General features: G+C 39.0%; 1 protein-coding gene across 1 annotated transcript in view; it reads left to right on the top strand.

Annotated features, from left to right (window-relative positions):
* The first annotated feature begins 319 nt into the window (after positions 1–319).
* The window catches only part of KDSR (3-ketodihydrosphingosine reductase), a 41,385-nt gene continuing 21,295 nt past the window's right edge, over positions 320–20,409 (top strand). Inside the window, exons 1-3 of the mRNA XM_070749092.1 lie at positions 320–534; positions 16,536–16,625; positions 19,835–19,891. Coding sequence (XP_070605193.1) covers positions 412–534; positions 16,536–16,625; positions 19,835–19,891 — 270 coding nt within the window. The 5' untranslated portion in view covers positions 320–411. The remainder of the gene's footprint in view (positions 535–16,535; positions 16,626–19,834; positions 19,892–20,409) is intronic.

Here is a 20,409-nt window from a genome sequence, read left to right as displayed (position 1 = left end):
AACAAATAAGCAGGCGAGGCCTTCAGCTGCCGCCCTCTTCTCCCCTCCCACCCACCCACCCGCGCGCGTGCCAACCCTTCCGAAGTCCGCTCTCCTTCGGGTTCGACAGGCCGGCCAATCGTCACGCGGCTAAGTCAATCGCGCTCCGTTTCTATTTCCCCCCCCTCCCGCCACACACACACGCGCGCGCAACCAATCAGGTCTTCCTTTTCGATCTCCCTCCCAATGAGAGAGCAGCTCCGGTTTTCTTCCCGCCCCCTCGTCCCGGGGTTTGTTTCCTTGAAAAAGAAGGCTTGGTCGGCTGACCCGGGTCACTCGGTCGCCTGGGACCTTCGAGGCGCGGCGTAGGGGGGAGAACGGGAAGAGAACCGGCTCTTGGCTTGGGCGACGTGCTTCAGTCGGGGCGCAGTGATGCCGGACGCGGTTCTTTTGGCGGGCACGGGGGTCGCTCTCGTGGTGGCCCTGCTGCTGCTCTACCTAATGTCGCCGGTCAACCATCCCAAACCGCTGTCGTTGTCCGGGGCTCACGTTGTGGTGAGAATCTTAAGCCGAAATGATTGCAGAGTTGGGGAGGTGGGGTGGAGGCTGGTAAGAAATGATGACATTTTATGGTCCTCCTTGACAGTGGTTTCTTTTCATCAAACTTCTCATCATTCCTATCACTCATTTCCTACCACTAATGGCTGTAACTTGTTGCTTGTATCCTTAAGATTTGTATTAATATTGATAGTTTCCTCATTGCTTATTTGACATCTATACTCTTTAAGTGTTGTACCACATGATTCCTGTCAAATATATCTTTTCTTCTATGTACACTGAGAGCATATGCACCAAGACAAATTCCTTGTATGTCCAATCACACTTGGCCAATACAGAATTCTATCCCTCTTCTATTCTTTTCCCGCTTCTCTTTCCAGGCTTTAGGAATCCCAGTATTAGATGCCTGCTGATTCTGTGGTTGTTTTTTAAACTCTGTCCATAATCCTATGGGAGGTGAGCATCGGTTTCAAGATGCAGCCTTCCAAAATAAAAACTGGTTTCTGGAATGGTTTTGGGGTTTACTTATTAAGCCGAAAAGGGCGTGAATGGCCTGTGTTATTTTTTAGCCTAAAGCGAAATGCTACAGGTGTGTTCCTCCGAATTCATTCTTAAAGAAAAAAATGTGAATGGGTTAAGGAAATGAACAGGATGTTGATGTGTTTGAGGTTTTTTGCTGGTTCTCCCTCCCCTTTCTTTCAAGAGTCCCCCATGTTTATACTTTCTAATGTTCCAGTTCGATAAATAAATACTCAGAATTGTAAGAGCTTTTTAAAAAATTGTTATTAAAAATGCTTTTTTTTTTTGTGAAGGGAAGGCAAGCTGTAAATCCTAACCAAACACTTCTTAGCAGTTTACATTTTAATGTTGAACGCTTGGTGATCTTAAAGACAGTGTCACACATGCTTTAAAATAAGTCAGTCTTTATTTAGTGATATGGGTGTTGGACTTCAGATGACTTTGTTTTTATAAAACAAAGTGGGATATGGGTGTTGCACTATAAAAAAATATGTTTAAGATGCATATACACTTTATGCCTCTTTTACCATCCTAAGAGTTTAAGGAATGTAGATTGGCATGTAGGAAAGTGAATTGCCTTCAGGTCAAACCTGATTCTTGGGATGAATTTATGTTGCAGACCTGAGAATTGTTTCCCTTCACTGTTTCTTTTTTATTATTTTTATTTTTATTATAAGGCCTCAAGGGATCTTATAAACAATATTACTGTAATGTATAATTGGCTTCGTAAAGAAGTGGATGCACTGTTTTGCTGACAAAAATGAGAAATCTCAGCATATCTGGAAGGTACCATATTGAAGAATCTGCTTTATATACAACCATTATCCGAGAAGGTGTAATGAATTGAAAGCATAATATAAGTGAGGAGGAATAATACTTGCATGATCTAGACCTCCACATAAATTTTCCCACACACTAATTTATTCATTTACTGAATTTTTCTCTGCCACAATCAAGGAGACTCTCCTGGGTTACAGTATGCATCCGAACAATACAAAACAAAATAGTGTACTTGTGGTAGTGTAGGCAGTTCATGAGATCTTAGTATATAAAGGGTTTTTTTCCACAGATATATTTTTACTTTCTCCTTTTCCTGTGTGTGGATGTGTGGATTATGTATGTGTGGATTGGAGGAAGCAAAGATCACACAAGTGAAATGTCTAGACTTGGGAAAACTGAATATTAAGAACATGATAATAAGAACCTGCTCAAAATGTTATTATTCATGTTTCAACAGCATGTGTAGACTTTTTATTTACATGAATATAGTATATACAGTACATATATAGAAGAGCAGGCGTTTCTAATAATTTAAGAAAAAAATTGGTTTCGAGCTAAACAAAAGTCAGAAGCTACGGCAATGGGTATAAATGAGATAAATCCTTGCAAAAGAGCTCATGTTGCAATAATTTTATTCCTGCTCTCACATTCTATTCTTTATACACTGCTCAAAAAAATAAAGGGAACACTTAACAACACAATATAACTCCATGTAAATCAAACTTCTGTGAAATCAAACTGTCCACTTAGGAAGCAACACTGATTGACAATCAATTTCACACGCTGTTGTGCACATTCAACTCTGTAAAGAACAAAGTATTCAATGGGAATATTTCATTCATTCAGATCTAGGATGTGTTATTTGAGTGTTCCTTTTTTTTTTTTGGAGCAGTATACTTATTATATTGATTTGCCACGTTTAATAGAGATTCTTTTACTATATTTTTATAGTAAGTATCTGAAGCCACTTTATATTCCACATGGACGTACACCAACACACCAGTGACACCCACTCCATTATTTCTCTAAGGAGGTGTGATGGAATCAAACTGGATTTTCTTGCTCTGTATATGGATTATCTTAAAACAACAGATATTTGATAGCAAACAAACCCCTAATTCCATCTGCTCAAAAGAAGGTGTTTTTTTTACTAAGGCAAGGAGTGAACAAATGCAGTAATAACTCATACTCAAATTCTCAAATCGTTACATAGTTTTATGCTATAACAAAGATGTCCCTCAAAAGAAAAATGACATTTAAAGTTAGTCAAAATTGACAAGATTTTGGGCATTTGGTTAAAAATGTATATATTTTTAAACAATTAGGATAATATAGAGTATATGTGTGAACACAATGCAAATCCCTTTTCTTGGGTTATTAAGAAGTTTACTATTAAATGATACCATTTGGGCTGTGGATGTGCCAAGTCTTATTCTCACCATAGGCGTTTAGATGATAGAATACAGTCTTTACCTCTGTTCCATTCTCCAGGTTGTAGCAGTGGTGAAATCCATTTTTTTTAAACTACCGGTTATATGGGCATGGCATTGTTTGGTGGGTGTGATGGAAAGGACACTTTAAAATCTCCATTCCCACCTCACTCCAGAAAAAGGATACTGCAAAATCCCCATTCCCTCTCCACTCCTGGGGGAAGGATATTGCAAAATCTTCATTCCTAACCCAGGGCGAACCAGAGATGGTATTTGTTGGTTCTCTGAACTACTAAAATTTCTGCTACCGGTTCTCCGAACTTTTCAAAATTTCTACTACTGGTTCTCCAGAACCTACTGGATTCCATCCCTAGGTTTTAGTTTAGCTCACTTGGTACTTAATTTCTTTGTTTATTTGAAACTTATAACAAAGTCAAAAGCAGAAAGAAGTGAAGATTCTCAGGTTTCAGTTCAGTTTAATTACTAGAATTTTATATAATATATTCACTGAAGTCAAGTTCTCATGAAAACAAAGCATGTATTATACTGAAAGCCGCTAGTGTCTTGGAGTGTTGTTCATTTGGTTTTGCAGTACTGTACTTTTAATTAAAAAACTGATTTGCATTTCCAACTTATAACCGGCAACTTCATCAGCATATTAATACATGTGTAGTGCAAAAATTACATGTATACATACTGTTGCATTTATCTAATAGATATAGTTTGCAGAAGAAAGCATACAGTAATGCAGATCTCCACCCCACACCAAAGAACTTGTTTTTTTTTTTTTAAAGATCTACTAAGCAGACAGTTGATAACAGTCTCTGCCAGCTTCTATGTTTGCAATAAGATGTGCATCTTGTCTCACTCAGACAAGCCACCGAGTGAAGCTTTGGAGTAATAGTTGAATGGGGTCTTAAGTAACTGCTCTTTCCCCCCATTGTTTCATTCAAACCCGGCCAGTAGGAGCAGCAATACCAGCATAAACTGAAATTATTTAGGGAAATTGGATTGAATTGCAGCAGTCAAACCTGGCAGAACATTGAAAGCAATGCTATTTATAATTTCCTTCCTTAGTCTCAAGGACTGAACACAAAATCAAGGAATCATATAAAGTATTACGGTCAAGACCGATGTAAAAATCAAATATTTGTTTCAAACTTTAGACGAAAACTTAGTGAATGCAAGAATTAGCTGATGGCATAAATTGTCAGATGATAAGATGTAAATACTGAGAATATCAAGATGTCAAATTGGCATTAAGAGTTGGTCTGAGTAAGAAGTTCTTTAAACACTTAATTCCATTATATTAATCTTAGATATTATTACAAAACGTTTATACAATTTTTTTCATGGGGATTTCATTCTGACATAGAGATAGTCCTCGACTTATGATCACAATTAAGCTCGAAGTTTTTTATTGCTAAGCAAGGCAATAATTAAGTAAATCATGTTCCATTTTACTACATTTTGCCATGGTTGTGAATGATTGTAGTTCTTAAAGGAATCACATTAAGCGAATCCAGCTTCCTCCATTGACTTTGCTTGTCAGAAGCTGGCTGAAAAAGTCACAAATGGAGGTCATTCTGGAGGTCTGCAACCTTACATATGGTTAAGCGCCCGAATTTTGATCACCTGTCATTATAATAGTAAGTGTGAGAAGTGGCATAAGTCACTTTTTTCAGTGCTGTTAGGATAATCGCTAAGTGAACAGTTGTAAATCAAGGATACTTGTGCAATATCAGACCCCCTCAAACTATTGTGTTAATATGCATCCAGACTATATTCAGTGTCACATTCATTTGATTCTTTGTGTTATTGGTGGTTGTTTTTATGAAGCAAACATGACTCACTAGTGGTCATTGTTTTGCTGTCAGATTTGTTTTAATTTGCATTCATTATATGTGACTAACTCTATTTAAGCTGTCCAGAGTTCAGAAACCAGAGCATATAATTTTAACAAACAAAAACCTGTTAAAACTTTGGGATATTACTTCTCTCTATAGATAGCAAGAAAGCAAGAAATGTCTGCCTGTTTGCCTTACAACAGTTCTTAGAGAAAATAAAATGTTAAACTCTGAATGTTCCTTCTTAGGGATGACCTTTGGGGCGAGTTTCTGTTGCCAGAATCAAAATTGCTATATTCTAGTATCACTTTACAGACCTGGGCAAGGGGTGGCCCATGGGCCGCATTCGTCCCGCCCACTGTCTGTGACCGGCCCGCCCGCTATCTGTGACCGGTCCACGGAAGTCGGGGTCCGCTCCAGTGCGAATCATGAGGAAAGCAGGAACCAGAGGAGTCCTGGCAGACGCGGTGAGCTCTTTTATCTTCACACTGGAGTTGACCCCGTCCTCCTACCGAGAGTGGCCAAGCACAGAAACCACGCAAACACTCCAGCATAGTGACTGTGGTGTACCGTGTTGCCATAAAGCAAACAATTAGGGGTCTGTAGAGTGGGTCTGGGTGTTTAGGTCAGGCCAGGGTCTAGGTCTTTACAGTATTGGGTAGAACTGAGTCAATTATATTAGTCCGGCCCTCTAAAACCATCCCAATTTCTCATGCGGCCCCATGGCAAAATTAATTGCCCACCCCTGACTTAGTATCTTGAAGACTGGTAGGTAGTTGGATAGCCGTTTGCTGATTGAATTTTCAGAAATAAAAAGCCGGTCAGTGTGTTACCTTACGAGATAACTTTGTTCCAACTTTATGCTTTTTATTTTTCCAACTAATGAAACAGATACCCTTTGTTCCTTTTGCTCTAAGATGGCGCCGACAAAGGCTGCCTCGGTGAAATGCTCTCAAACAGTTTCTTCATTTTCTACTATTCCCTGCAATTCTCAACGTATTTCCTACTCAAGAGACCATCTGCTAAGAATTAAAGAACATTTCTTTAAGGAGCAGCTATCTGCAACTTCAACCCCACCTGTCTTTACAAATGTGGAGGAGATTTTAGCACAGGAGGAAGCCATTTCCCGGCAACCATGGATCACCAAAAACAATGGATCACCAAAAACAAACGCAGCCGGCAGAGACGAAGAGGTAAAAGGGCAGGAATTTTAAATAGACTAAGGAACAAGGGAATTAAAAAACAACCGCTCCCTTCTATCTTTCTTACCAATTTACGTTCACTTGCCAACAAGATGGATGAAATACTGCTCTTAAATAGATGCTATTCTGATTTTCACAACGCATCTGCCCTATACTTTACTGAAACCTGGCTAAACGAGGAAATTGATGATAATAGTATGCATTTACCAGGCTTTCAAATTTTTCGAGCTGATCGGAATGCAGAATTATCAGGGGGGGAAAGGGAGGAGGCTTATGTATATATATCAACAACAGCTGGTCTCAAGACATCACCATTATACAAAACTTCTGTGATGAAAACTTGGAGTCTTTAATTATTAATTGCAAACCCTTTTATTCTCGTGAGATTCATTCCTTCTTAATTTCTACAATTTACATCCCTCCCCAAGCATCTGTTCAAAAGGCACTAAAAACCCTAGCTGATCAGATTATGGAGGCTGACGCCAAATACCCTGATTCACTGGCCATTATTTTGGGAGATTTTAACAAGGCAAACTTAAGAGATGAGCTACCAAAATACTTGCAACATGTACATTGTCCCACCAGAGGCAATAATATCTTAGACCATTGTTACACAGCTGTAAAAAATGCTTACAGGGCTTTACCAAGAGCAGCTGTGGGCCATTCTAATCATTGCATGATTCACCTTGTACCTGCTTACAAACAAAGATTTAAAGCCACAAAACCAATAATTAAATCAGTGAGGACTTGGACTGAGGAAGCAAAGTTAAAGCTACAGGCTTGCTTTGACTGCACAGACTGGAATGTTTTTAAAGACACCTCTGCAGATCTAGATGAACTCACAGATATTGTAGCATCATATGTCAGCTTCTGTGAAGACCTATGTGTACCAACCAGGAACTTGCAAATATACAGTAACAATAAACCTTGGTTCACAGCCAAACTCAAGCAGTTACGTCATTCCAAAGAGGAAGCCTACAGAAAAGGTGATAGAATGCTGTACAATCAGGCCAGAAATATATTAACAAGGGAGATCAGAGCAGCAAAAAGGAACTACTCTGAAAAGCTAAAGAATCAATTCTCAACAAATGAACCAGCAAACATGTGGAAAACTCTCAAAAACATCACCTGTTACAGCAAACCACCTTCCCAAGCTGAAGATCGGCAATTGGCAGATGACCTGAATGTGTTCTACTGCAGGTTTGAAAAGAAACCTCAACCACTTATGTGCACAACCTCCATCCCAGACACACCAACAACAGCTAAATCTTCTACAACTGAACCCATCCCATTGTGTTTACAACCCCTAGTGATCACAGAAACGGAAGTGAAAGATCTATTTCTCAGACAGAAGCCTGGAAAAGCACCAGGCCCAGACAAGATAACTCCTTCTTGCTTAAAAGTCTGTGCTGACCAGTTGGCCCCCATCTTCACCCAAATCTTCAACAAATCACTAGAGTTGTGCTATGTTCCTTCCTGCTTCAAACGCTCGACTATCATCCCAGTGCCAAAGAAGCCCTTCATCAAGGAACTGAATGACTACAGACCAGTTGCTCTAACATCTGTAGTTATGAAAACCTTTGAAAGGCTAGTGATGTTCCATTTGAAAGCCATCACGGATCCACTGTTAGACCCCCTGCAATTTGCATACCGAGCAAATAGATCAACGGATGATGCTGTTAATATGGCTCTACACTACATCCTTCAACATCTTGAATCTCCAATGACCTACACCAGGGTCCTCTTTGTGGACTTCAGTTCAGCATTCAATACCATCGTACCGGACATTCTCTTAACCAAACTAAATCAGCTAGCGGTACCTGAACACACTTGTAAGTGGATCACAAGCTTCCTAACAGACAGGAAGCAGCAGGTGAAGCTAGGAAAAATCACATCAGATATATGTACAATTAGCACAGGTGCCCCCCAAGGCTGTGTACTCTCACCACTTCTCTTCTCTCTATACACTAATGACTGCATCTCATACGACCCATCTGTTAAACTACTGAAGTTTGCAGATGATACAACAGTGATCGGACTCATTCGAGACAACGATGAATCCGCATACAGACGGGAAGTTGAACAACTATCCTTGTGGTGTGACCAGAACAATCTAGAACTGAACATACTCAAAACCGTAGAAATGGTGGTAGACTTTAAGAGAAACCCTTCCACCTCTCACAATACTAGACAACACAGTATCAACAGTAGAGACTTTCAAATTTCTAGGTTCTATCATATCTCAAGACCTAAAATGGTCACCTAACATCAAAAACATCATCAAAAAAGCACAACAAAGAATGTTCTTTCTGCGCCAGCTCAGGAAGCTCAAACTGCCCAAGGAGCTGCTGATTCAGTTCTACAGAGGAATCATTGAGTCTGTCATCTGCACCTCTATAACTGTCTGGTTTGATGCTGCAACCCAACAGGACCGACACAGACTTCAGAGGATAATCAGAATTGCAGAAAAAACAATTGCTGCCAATCTGCCTTCCATTGAGGACCTGTATACTGCACGAGTCAAAAAGAGGGCGGGTAAAATATTTACTGACCCCTCACATCCTGGACACAAATTGTTTCAACTCCTACCCTCAAAACGTCGCTACAGAGCACTGCACACCAAGACAACTAGACACAAGAACAGTTTTTTTGCGAACGCCATCACTCTACTAAACAAATAATTCCCTCAACACTGTCAAACTTTCTACTAAATCTGCACTTCTATTCAACTAGTTTTTCTCATCATTCCTATCACCCATTTCCTCCCATGTTGACTGTATGACTGTAACTTGTTGCGTATATCCTAAGATTTTTATTAATATTGCTTCTTCATTGCTTATTTGACCCCTATGACAATCATTAAGTGTTGTACCACATGATTCTTGACAAATGTATATTTTATTTTATGTACGTTGAGAGCATATGCACCAAGACAAATTCCTTGTGTGTCCAATCACACTTGGCCAATAAAAAATTCTATTCTATTCCCCCCCCCCCCAAAACAGTGCAAATCTACCCTCCTGAGACTTTTTTTTATTGAACTGGATTATTTAAAATATAATTTGGAAAATGACTGTTATTCAGGAAAGGGTGAGTGGTAGAGGATGATTCTCTTAATTTGGTAACTATACACAAATGAATTCCTGGATATATCTATATTCATGTATAGGATTCCAGTTTTTTTCTCATGTGTATTACATAATAGAATTCTATTCAGTATAATGGATTGATACCCGACAGAGGTTTTATTACACCAGCACTGGATAATGAAATGTCTGCAAGAAAACAAGTAAGCTCAGAGAGAACCCAGGATCTCCAGAGGTTTTATTTCTACAGTGTTCCCTCGATTTTCGCAGGTTCGAACTTCGTGAATGGCCTATATACCACGGTTTTTCTCTCTCTTGCTATCTTTCTTTCTCTCCCCCCTCTTTCTCTCTCTTTCTCACTTTCTATCTCGCTCTGTCTGTTGCTCTCTCTCTCATTCTCTCTTTCTCGCTCTTCCTTTCTTCTTATTTTGAATGTTCCGGGGGGGGGGGGGCTGGCAAGGGGATGGGAAGCACGCGCGACATTCAGACTAACCTTTGCCGGCCTCCGCTGTGAGAGGAATGCCTGCCCTGCCTCTCCTGCAGCCCCCTCACTGACAGCCGGGACAAAAGCGCTGTCATCTAAGGGACTGTGAGAGGGGTGGTGCGGGCGTTCCCAAAGCGCTCGAAGCAGCTAGCGGCCGGATGAGGAGGACGAGAAGCCATAGCTGCCAGCGTCACTGCGGGAGGAGCCGCGCCCCAAGAAAGCCGGAGAGAGGGGCAGATTGGGCGGGCAGGGGGGCAGCGGCAAGAAGCCAAGGGCGTGAGCGGGCCGGAGGCGCTGGGGGGGGGGGGCCGACATTCAAAACAACCTTCGCTGGCCTCCGCACTTTCGTCGCTCCCCGCCCCCAATTTCAAGCCTGGCTCCTTGCACTGCCTTGGAAAAGGATGCGCGGGGGGTAGTTTTGGGCGCCCGGCCACGCATCTTAGGGTGAACATAGCTGTCCATAGGCAAAAATAGTGTTTTTACTTCCGCATCTCTACTTCCCGGAAATTCAACTTTCGCGGGCGGTCTCGGAATGCATGCCCCGCGAAAATCGAGGGAACACTGTACTTATTATTATCATTTTTATATCTCAGACTTTATTCAGGAGCTCAAGGCAACCTATGTAATGTTTTCTCTGTCAAATCGGTACAGAAGTTGGTAATAAATCAACGGTTTGCCACACTATCTGTAGAAGGCCTGATGTTTATGGGAACTTGGGAGGGTTGATTTCATGATGGAGCAGATGCAGCCAGAAACCATTCTTTCGAGAAGTTCCCGATGCAGCCACAAAGCATTTTTCGAGACATTCAAGGCCATTATATGTCCACACCTGGGCGGAAGCGGAAGATGGAGTTGCCATGCTGGCACAATTTGAGTGGGCAATGTGACAAGTTTGTGGGTGCGGGGCAAGGCATGTGAACTTTCAACTGTGTGGGAAGCTCAGATCTGGGTTCCCCGGTGTAGATGCCAGGATGGCTTCAGAAATAAATTGGAACGTTAAGGAATGCCTTGACTTGGACTTTGATTTAAATTTGGATGCTACCTGAGACCTTGACATTCTCCTTAGAACAGAGAGTTTAGAGTTTCCTAGCATACAGGTAATTTTCAACTTATGACTAGTTGGATAACTTGATAGTTTTATTTTGAGAGTTTATATTTCTGTGGTATTATAGAAAGATGCTTTTTTGCCATGTTATAACTGTTTTTTGTTCCTTTAATTTTAATGCATGTGGCATTGTTTTTTTTAAAGTTGTTTCACCTTGTTTATTTTATCTTAATTATAATTTAACAGCTATTTTCAGAAATGTTTTTACATTTTTGTATCATAGTTTACAAGTACAGAAAATGCAACCTTTTTCAATTTATATTCAGAAATAACATGAAGAAAAAATATTCTGCTAAACATATATATAACATGAAACCCTTATATACATTGCAAGCTGTCTGCAAAGTTTTTGAAAAGTAAATGTCAGCCCACTTTATTAATCTCTCTTACATCGTTTCCTGATGTATCAGAATGAGAATTTGCACCCTTTTGGGTGTATTAAGAAATCATTTAACCTCTATGTTTGGCCTTGTAAATAATTATTCTTTGAAGAAGAAATGTAAGACAACATATTTATAATAATGCTTTGAGGTAGGTTTAACATTTAAAGATACATCACAAAAAAATTCTCAGCCATGTCAGGAACTAAAAATTTCTCTGATTTTTGAATTTGCACAACAAATATGCAAATATGTATCAAATGGTGGACCTGATAGGCATCCTATTTGTCTTTACCTTATATCACTTAAATGTAATAGGTATCTCTTGTTGAATCTTATATTCTTATTCCAAATTAGTCTAAGGCTAGTTATCTAATATCACAGTTTGCAGATTTTTTTTTTCAAATAAGATATTTATCATCATCTTTCCTCCATTCAACTTCCAAATATCCCTTTACATCAGCATATACCCCTGGATGTTCTATCCTCTATTGCTCTCTAGACAGGAAATCTTGGATGACGTTTATCCCATTCTGAAGAAACACCCTGGCAAAAGTATGAAGCTTATTTGTCACTTCTACTTTCTGACCAGGGCTCTGACATATTAACCCATGTTTGATTTTGTGCTTCTGTTTATAATCTTAGTGATACCAACCACAATAAACAAAATAAATTAAGAAGAAAGGTTGCAGAGTTTCTGGATAGTTTGGTGGCTAAAATTTTAATGAAAAATATTACCGTTTACAGCCTTTTTCCATTGTCGGGAACCACAAAATTAATAGCCAGCAGCAGTTTAAAGTAATAATACTTGAAAATAAATTATTAAAGGCACATAGTAACACTAGAATTTTTAAAAAAATTAACTTACAATAACCATACACATAACATTTAAATAATCACCATTTTAAAATAGTGCAATATTATTTACAAATTAGGGGTTAATCTGTATAGGTATTTTTAATTTAGAGTGTAAAATTGTTTTCAAGCATACAGTATATATTCTGAAATAATCTCCTAGAGAGGATGTACGTCAGCAGAAAGAAAGGCATGCCACAGGAAAGAAAACATCCATTTACTTCCTACTTTTAGAATATTTACTTATAGTTAGTAAGCTATTATATTAATTGACTTGAACTTACTTTGAACAAAAATACTCTTAAGAACCCATCTTTTGGTTATTTCAACTATAACTATTGTTGACTGACTACGGTTAAAAAACCAGTTTCCTATTTCTTTAGTTTAGAACTTTAAAGGAATACTGATTTGCTTCTAAAATCAGTTTGCAATATTAGGACTATGTTTCAGGAAGTTTTATCGTAAAATCCATTGCATGTTAGCACTTTACTCTGAGAAAAATTGTGATGTTCGTGAATTACATTTATTTTTTTTTATTTTTGATCTTAATGCTCTTTTTTTAAAAAAGATAAAGGCTGGAATTTAAACAAATATAATCTTTTCTTCTACCAGGTTTAGATTTTTTTTCTCTTTAAAGAAATACCCTTATTTTTTATAGGCCCAAATATTCATAGGAGTTTTGTAGAAAACAACTTTTAAAGCAGAGGCAGATTTTCAGAACTGTTTTAATAGATTTATCTCTTCAAACTTTCTTTAAGTTTAGAATATCAATGTACCTAAGCCCTAAGGAATTATTTAGACTCAGTGCTGAATGTTCATCATATTCCCCAAAAATAAATATTCAGCATTTGGTAACAAATGTACAACATCTATTACATCTGTGCTAGAAGAGAATTCTTTATTGGCCAAGAGTTTTTATTTTAATTAATAAAATAACCACTTTAAAATCCAAATTAAATTTTGAAAAAATTAAAATCATATGAAATTCTATATTTTTTTAAAAAATATGGTAGTTTCCTGTTGCAGGAAAACAAGTATTCTGATATCTCTGTGTTATGGAATATCATTCATCAAATGCATATATTATCTTTGCCAAAGAGAATATATATAAGAAGTCTGGAGTAGGAGGAAAAATAAACAGGACAAAACAAAATTCAGAAGTTGCACATAATTATAATTAGCCATTTTGAATGTTTATAGATCAGTTATTGAGTATGTCAAACTGATGACATGGATAACACATATAATGACAATATACTATCTCTTAAGAACATAATTGAATCCATGAATTAAAGAAAAGTTAAAAATTATATTACATGATACACCCCCCCATGTACGAATATTTTTTAAAAATTATGAATATGGGAAAGATGTCACGAAAAATAAAAATAAAGAGTGAGAAGCTGATAGACGAGAACAATGATTTTGAAATTAATCTATCAAATTGTTTTGCTGTATTGTAAGATTTTTAAGATATGAATATTACAGACCAAACTGAACAAATAGTCAAAAACATCCTTGAATCTGCTACATCTATAGCACCATTAGGGGGGGAAACTGAATTTTTTCCTTAGGACATTTGGATATTAAACTGGAAAAGATTCATGAAAGGTTAATTTTATGTATGATAACAGTGCATGCAGAAAAATGGAAGGAAATTTCTATAATGAAGAAATGGATTGTAAAAATGTCAAAATTAGTGAAAATGGCAAAACTGACATAATTTATCGGAGAAAACAATGTGTGTCTTTTTTAAAGACTAAAAAACTTAAATGAACTTTCTGCTAAATGAAAAAAAATGTGAAATGATATTTTATCAATTTAACGATAGAAATACAGGTAGTTCTCAATTTACAAGCATTTGTTTAGTGATCAAAAGGCACTGAAAATGTGACTCGGGGTTGTTTTTCACCCTTACAACCGTTGCACCATCCTCATGGTTATGTGATCAAAATTTATATTCTTAGAAACTGGTTCATATTCTTTATGGCTGTAGTCAGGGGTGGGTTCCACTTTACCTTGCTGCCGATTTGCACTCTCCCATGCCACGTGGGCGCTTTGCAGACACACACATGCGCAGTAAGAAAAAAAATCTGGAAAAAACAAAGCCAGAAAAAAGATGGTGACCGCATTCACAGTGCCGGAATAAAGTGCTCAGAAGGGGGGGGGGGAATTAAATAAAAAATTAAAAAAAGATGGTGGCGCCCACGAACCACACCAACCGAACTGGGTCAGTGACATCATCATGGCATCACTAGCGGGTCGCTGCTGGTTCAGGCAAACCAGTCTGAACCAGGAGGAACCCACTCCCGGTTCTAGTGGATCACCTTTGTTACCTTCTGACAAGCAAAGTCAATATGTAAGCCTTATCATTTCCCTTTTATTTTTTTCTTGCACTTTTTTTTATTTTGTGAATTTTTATTTAGATTCCTAATTTGTGGTCACATAACTTTATGTCAACCTGCCTACTTATCTAGAGTTGCAGAGAAATACCTCAATGCAATGATGTGGAAATATCTCCCAACTATATCATATTATGACTTGCAGTAGATTAGGATGTAGATTTGCATTGGCATCCTTCAATCTTGAAAGACTATGGTATCATGTTCTGGATTCCCCAGAGCATGAAGCCTGGGTAGCTTAGTATTGTGGTTGGCTCTGGCCCAGCTCCTACTCCAAGGAATGTGGAGGTGGATGCAGGGGAAACTTCAACATGTCATAGGCCTGTATTATTGCCGACATAGTCAGTTCAGAGTTTAGCTTCCTCGGACGAAGAAGAAGGTGGGAGTGACTTGGAAGAGGGGGGCTTGGCACACAGCCCAGGCAGTCAATCTCCCTTATCTTCCATTGATTCGGATGAAGAAGTCTTGGACCCATGCAAGCGCAGAATTATGCGTAGAAGAGACCAAGTAAGGACATATTACAGGAGATAAGAGAGGCCACCTGTGTTTGGGTGGGGCTTCAGTAATTAGGGCTGCTGCTATAAATAGCAGCATATGGGTTTGGCCATTGTGGAAGAGTATCTGATCGCAGTTCGTCAGGAATACTGTGTTGCTGTTTTCTCAACTTTGTTTGTTGATTTTTCACGCCTTCGAAACCAAAGCAGAGCAACGTATGTGTGTGTGTGTGTGTGTTGGAAGAAGAAGGGGTGTGAAGTTTCTTCACAGCTGCTAGCTAAGTACTTAATGACTGCTTAAGGGAAATTGTACAGACTACCCGGTTGTTTTGGGACGAGTGCTCTGCAATACAAAAAGAGTGCTTAGTTTATTTTGAATTTTGTGATAAAGAACATTTCTTTGAATTTTCAAACGTGTGTGTGTTTGAAATTTGTACCCTTGAATTTTCAGGAGGCTCCTACCAGAGAGCCTGGCAGAACAGTTAGTATAGAGGATAGACTGTTACCCAAGCAGCAGATCCCCCATCTCCATGTCTCTAAAAAAAATATTCCAATGGAATGGCAAAGGCCAATACAATTGGTTCCAACTACGTCGCAGGAGTTATCAGAACATGGCTGTACATAGTCACGAAACGCTTCTGAGACTCCGGCTCCAGATTTTGCCCCAAGGTTTACTCCTGAAGCCTTTTCCAATGATGGATATAGCCACAAGGCAGTGGAGGTTTGCAGACAGAGTTTCCCTTCTCCTAGTGGTTGACCAGGGCATCTTTTGTGTCTTGCCATGCTCTTAGCGTACCACATCGCTTGCAGAGACCAGCTTCATGACCGTTGACCTATTCTAATAGGTTTCATCCACTCGGTCCACCAGAATCTGTCTTCACATGCTCGAGAGAGACAAGTCCCTATCTCGCCATCGGCTACTCTCAGCCTGGTTTGGCCAGCCTGTCAAAGCTGTTGCCCGGGGTGTGGCCGCTGCGCGTGCTACAGCTACTAGGGGCCACAGGTGAGAACTGATGACAGGTGGGGACCAAAGGTGAACGAGCTGCCCTAAAAGCTGCCCTAAATGAGCTGCTGTAAAAGGACACGACATGATCTTACACCAGAGGTGCTACCCCTCCCTGAGCACACCATACAGGATGTAGATATATTATTAGTAGATTAGGATGCACTACTCTATTAAATAATTACATTTTAAATGAACTTGATTATCCACGGAGGCAACCTGCAAGCATTTATATTATTGTTTACCATCTTTCTAGTGTTAGCCATGGAACAGAAATGTCCCATTGTATATGGAAGGAAAATGCTGGTGCATGCAAGTGTGTGGCTCTTACTTGGAGTTCTTATTTCTAAGAGTTGTACAACGACAGATTACCAACTTCATGACTTTAATCCGTATCTCCTTTACTTAAAGGTAACTGGTGGTTCCAGTGGCATTGGGAAGAGCATTGCGATTGAATGCTTCAAGCAGGGTGCTTTCGTAACACTGATTGCAAGAAACGAGGTAAATTTTTAAGTTTGTTTATATAGTAATTGTCATGCTTTAAGATAATTGCAGGTTATTAAACAACAGTGACTATATGGCACTGTTGTTTAAATGCATTCTGGTATTCAAGATCAAGCACTGACGGCTGAAACAAATAGAAATTAAATTTAGTGATAGCAAACTGTACCTGAATTTGTGGCATTTCTAGTGTTTTGTTTTTAAAAAAATAAAGACATTACTTTTGTAAATTTGGGTCAGATGTAGGAAAATCAGGATAAGATCACATCAGTGTCAGTCATTCAAGTAACATGAATTGGCCTTTGAGGAGGGAAAACCAAGTGTACAAGGAGCAATATCTTATACTTCTTTGTGCATGAAACTCAGCAATCCAGAAGACAAGGCACAGGTGTTTGTTATCCTGCTGGTATACTTTTTATGTGTGACTAGTCCTAATCTACTGTCTACTGCCAAACTTCAGTGTTGTTTATGGAGATGGGAAAATCTTTATTGGTGGAATTCAGAAGTTCTCTTCTGTAATTTTTCACTATAGTTCCACAAGGCTTAAGGGCGAAATGGTTCAAAATCAGCTGCTTTACTGCTGTTGAAACATTTCTATATGAAACAGAGTTTCTCATTCAGGCATGAAGTGACATTAGTCATAGACTCAAATAAATTGTGTCCATTTCTACTGAAAAATAACCACAGTTCTGCAAGGTTGAACGATATCATGAGCAAACAGACTTCACAGAGATAGAGCCAGCATAATAAGTACATTTAGTCCAGGGATGTCAAATTCAATTTCAATTTCACCAGAGTTCTGTTTGACCTTGAGGGCCCAGGGAGGTATGGCCAGGATGGGCATGGCCATTTCGACATCACTCATCAAGGTTACATTTTCTGCAGCGATGGCTTCCTGCAGCCCTCTGCCAGCAAAAACAAAGCCCTGGCCTGAGGGCTTTCCTGTTTTGCTTGAAGCTGTTTTGATTTTCATCCAAAAAGCTTTCTCGGTTCTGAAAGCTTTTTTAGTTCTGGTTTCATAACTGAAGAAGCAGCCTCCACGAGCTCTGTTTTCGCTGGCAGAGGAGGCCATTGTGGGTGAAAATTGAGTACGGGCGGGCTGCATGCAGACCTCCTGAGCTCTATTTTCACTGGCAGAGGCACTGTGGGCCAGTCCTTTGCTGTTTCCAGGGCGGCTCTACAAGTCAGATCTAAGCACCCCGCGGGCCAGATTCAGCCTGCAGGCCTTGGGTTTGACACCCCTTATCTAGTCTCTATATAGTAAACCATCAAAGAACATTGGAATCTGTTCCAAGGCCATAGATGGCATCTCCCCTTGCAACACAAAACCTGGAAAAGGTTGATTCATTATTAGATTTTTATCCCGCTTTCATGACAGTGAACATGGACACTATGTCACAAAAGAGAGTATTCCCCCACACATTTTGTAGATATTTAATTATATCTTTTCATATGGCAACACTGAAGAAATGACACTTGGGTACAATGTAAAGTCGTGAGTATATAGCTTGTATAACAACCAGCGAACTAATGTGCTGAAGTTGACCAGACTAAGAACATTGGTAGGCAGAATTCCTCCCCCAAAACTAAACTGCATCCAGGGGTGGGCTGCTGCCCGGATGGGAGGAACACAGTGAGGTAGTGAAAATGGAGCTCCACCCCCAGAGAACCAAATTTGCACAGAAAGATGTTGAAACAAAATGCAGGGCATCCTGCATAAATCACACCCACAATGTGGTGGTAAAAAGTTTGGTAGCCCTTCACTGGCTGCATCTTATACTCCAAAAATACAGTATGCTGTTTTGTGGGTTTGAAAACATTATGTGGACTTCATTTAGTGTTATGCAGCTACTTACTGTGCATTATATATTAAAAAAAATATTTTTAATTTTTATTTCGGAATTTTGCAACCTCCAGCTTTTTATGATTGAATCAAAGAAGCACAAATGTACTTTAATTAAAAACATTAATAATGGAACAAGCATCAGTACAAAAGCACAAACAAATGTAACAATTTAAGAGCTGAAAATAAAATAGTTAAAAACGTTAAAATGAAATGTAAAAGTTTTTTGTTTGCACTGTTGTGTATCTGATGCTACAATGTTATATGCTGGCTCTGTTAAAAAGTGCTATTGCTAACATGTTGTAAGCCGCCCTTAATCTAAGGAGAAGGGCGGCATAAAAATCGAATAAATAAAAATAAAAAATAAAATATTGTTTTTCTAAAAAAGTCTTGAACAGTATTGCCTAGAATTCCAGCTTTTAACAGATTTGCTATAGTCCTGTGTTGGTGACATTGTGTCGTTTACAGACTAATAAAAAAGAGATGTACAGTACATCTCACTATTTGGCATTGCTTGAAGTAGGTGCATCACTTCCTGGGCTCAGAAGGTAGCCACATCAGCCCAGGAAACCATTTGAGTTAAGGAGGTCCCGAGAACATACCATGACTTCTGCAAAGGCCATTGTCCTACCTCAATGTTTACCTTGATGTAAGCATGTGGTTCAGGTATAATAATGACTCTTAATTAAAGGGCCAATTACCACTTCCTGCATTTCTGTTACTTTTCTGTTGGCATTGGAATGACATATGTCATGTGAATGCCTAATGATGATGTCTTTCTTGTTGGGAAGTAGAGATCTTAAGAAGAAAGGTTACTCTACTACAGTAAACTTTTACATCTGAATAACTCCCATGAAACACAATGAAACTTCTGACTATGCATTGAAGGGCTGGTATTGCACATGAATGTAGACATATCTTGTCAAACTTCTGAAAATGGATTTAAATGGTTGATTTAGTCCTAATTGGCTGAAGACGTTACCTAGAACAATGTTTCCCAACCTTGGCAACTTGAAGATATTTGGACTTCAACTCCCAGAATTCCCCCGCCAGCATTCGCTAGCTGGGGAATTCTGGGAGTTGAAGTTCAGATATCTTCAAGTTGCCAAGGTTGGGAAACACTGACCTAGAACATGCAATACATTATTTTTGGGGAGGTCTTATTATTTTGGGGCACATGGAGCAAGACGGTCTCCTATTGCCATATTCCAGTTCTATCTCCCTAACCTTAGCCAGAGGAAATGGTATTTTGCGGTGTAGGGCTTATTTTGGGGGAAACACAGTAGATGGTAATTTCTAAAATAATTTAAAATATAAAAATTTAAATAATGTTTGCAAGTCCAAGATGTGCTTATTTAATTTCCAGAAACGTCTATTGGAGGCCAAGAAAGAAATTGAGTCATTTTCAGTTAATGAGAAGCAGGTAAGTTTCCACTTTCACTTTTAACAATACACCTCTCCCATTCACACCTCTCCCCTCTTCTCCTCCTCCTCCTCCTCCTCCTCCTCCTCCACACACTTATAAATGAAGTGTTGCTACCTTAACTATCAGATATTGTAGATGAAATTTGATGGAATAGTTTCCTCATAAGTGGCAAATGATTTCACAGATAATCTGAAGCTTGTTTGTTAAGGAAAAGGAAGTCCTTAATTATATAGCAGCCAGAAGGTAGAAATACACATTTATTTTGAGGGAGACATGTAAAAGTTCATAGCAGTATATTTTCTGAAACTAATGGGATTTACATCCTTCAGTCAATGTCTTTAAGGCATAGGGCGTTCCCAGAATAATTATATTATTCATGGCAGAAGTAATAGGCTAACCTATGTTATATCTTTGGAATGAATAACCCATAATAAGTACCACAAGTCAGTCATGTGGGTGGCAGAAAACCTTGGAGATCTTCATAGCTTACTACCTTATATCCACCAAATAAATGT

The sequence above is a fragment of the Erythrolamprus reginae genome, chromosome 3 (assembly GCF_031021105.1).
Source record: "Erythrolamprus reginae isolate rEryReg1 chromosome 3, rEryReg1.hap1, whole genome shotgun sequence".
NCBI lineage: Eukaryota > Metazoa > Chordata > Lepidosauria > Squamata > Dipsadidae > Erythrolamprus > Erythrolamprus reginae.
Note: the sequence above shows the minus strand (reverse complement) of the source record. Positions and strands in the feature narration are given on the sequence as shown.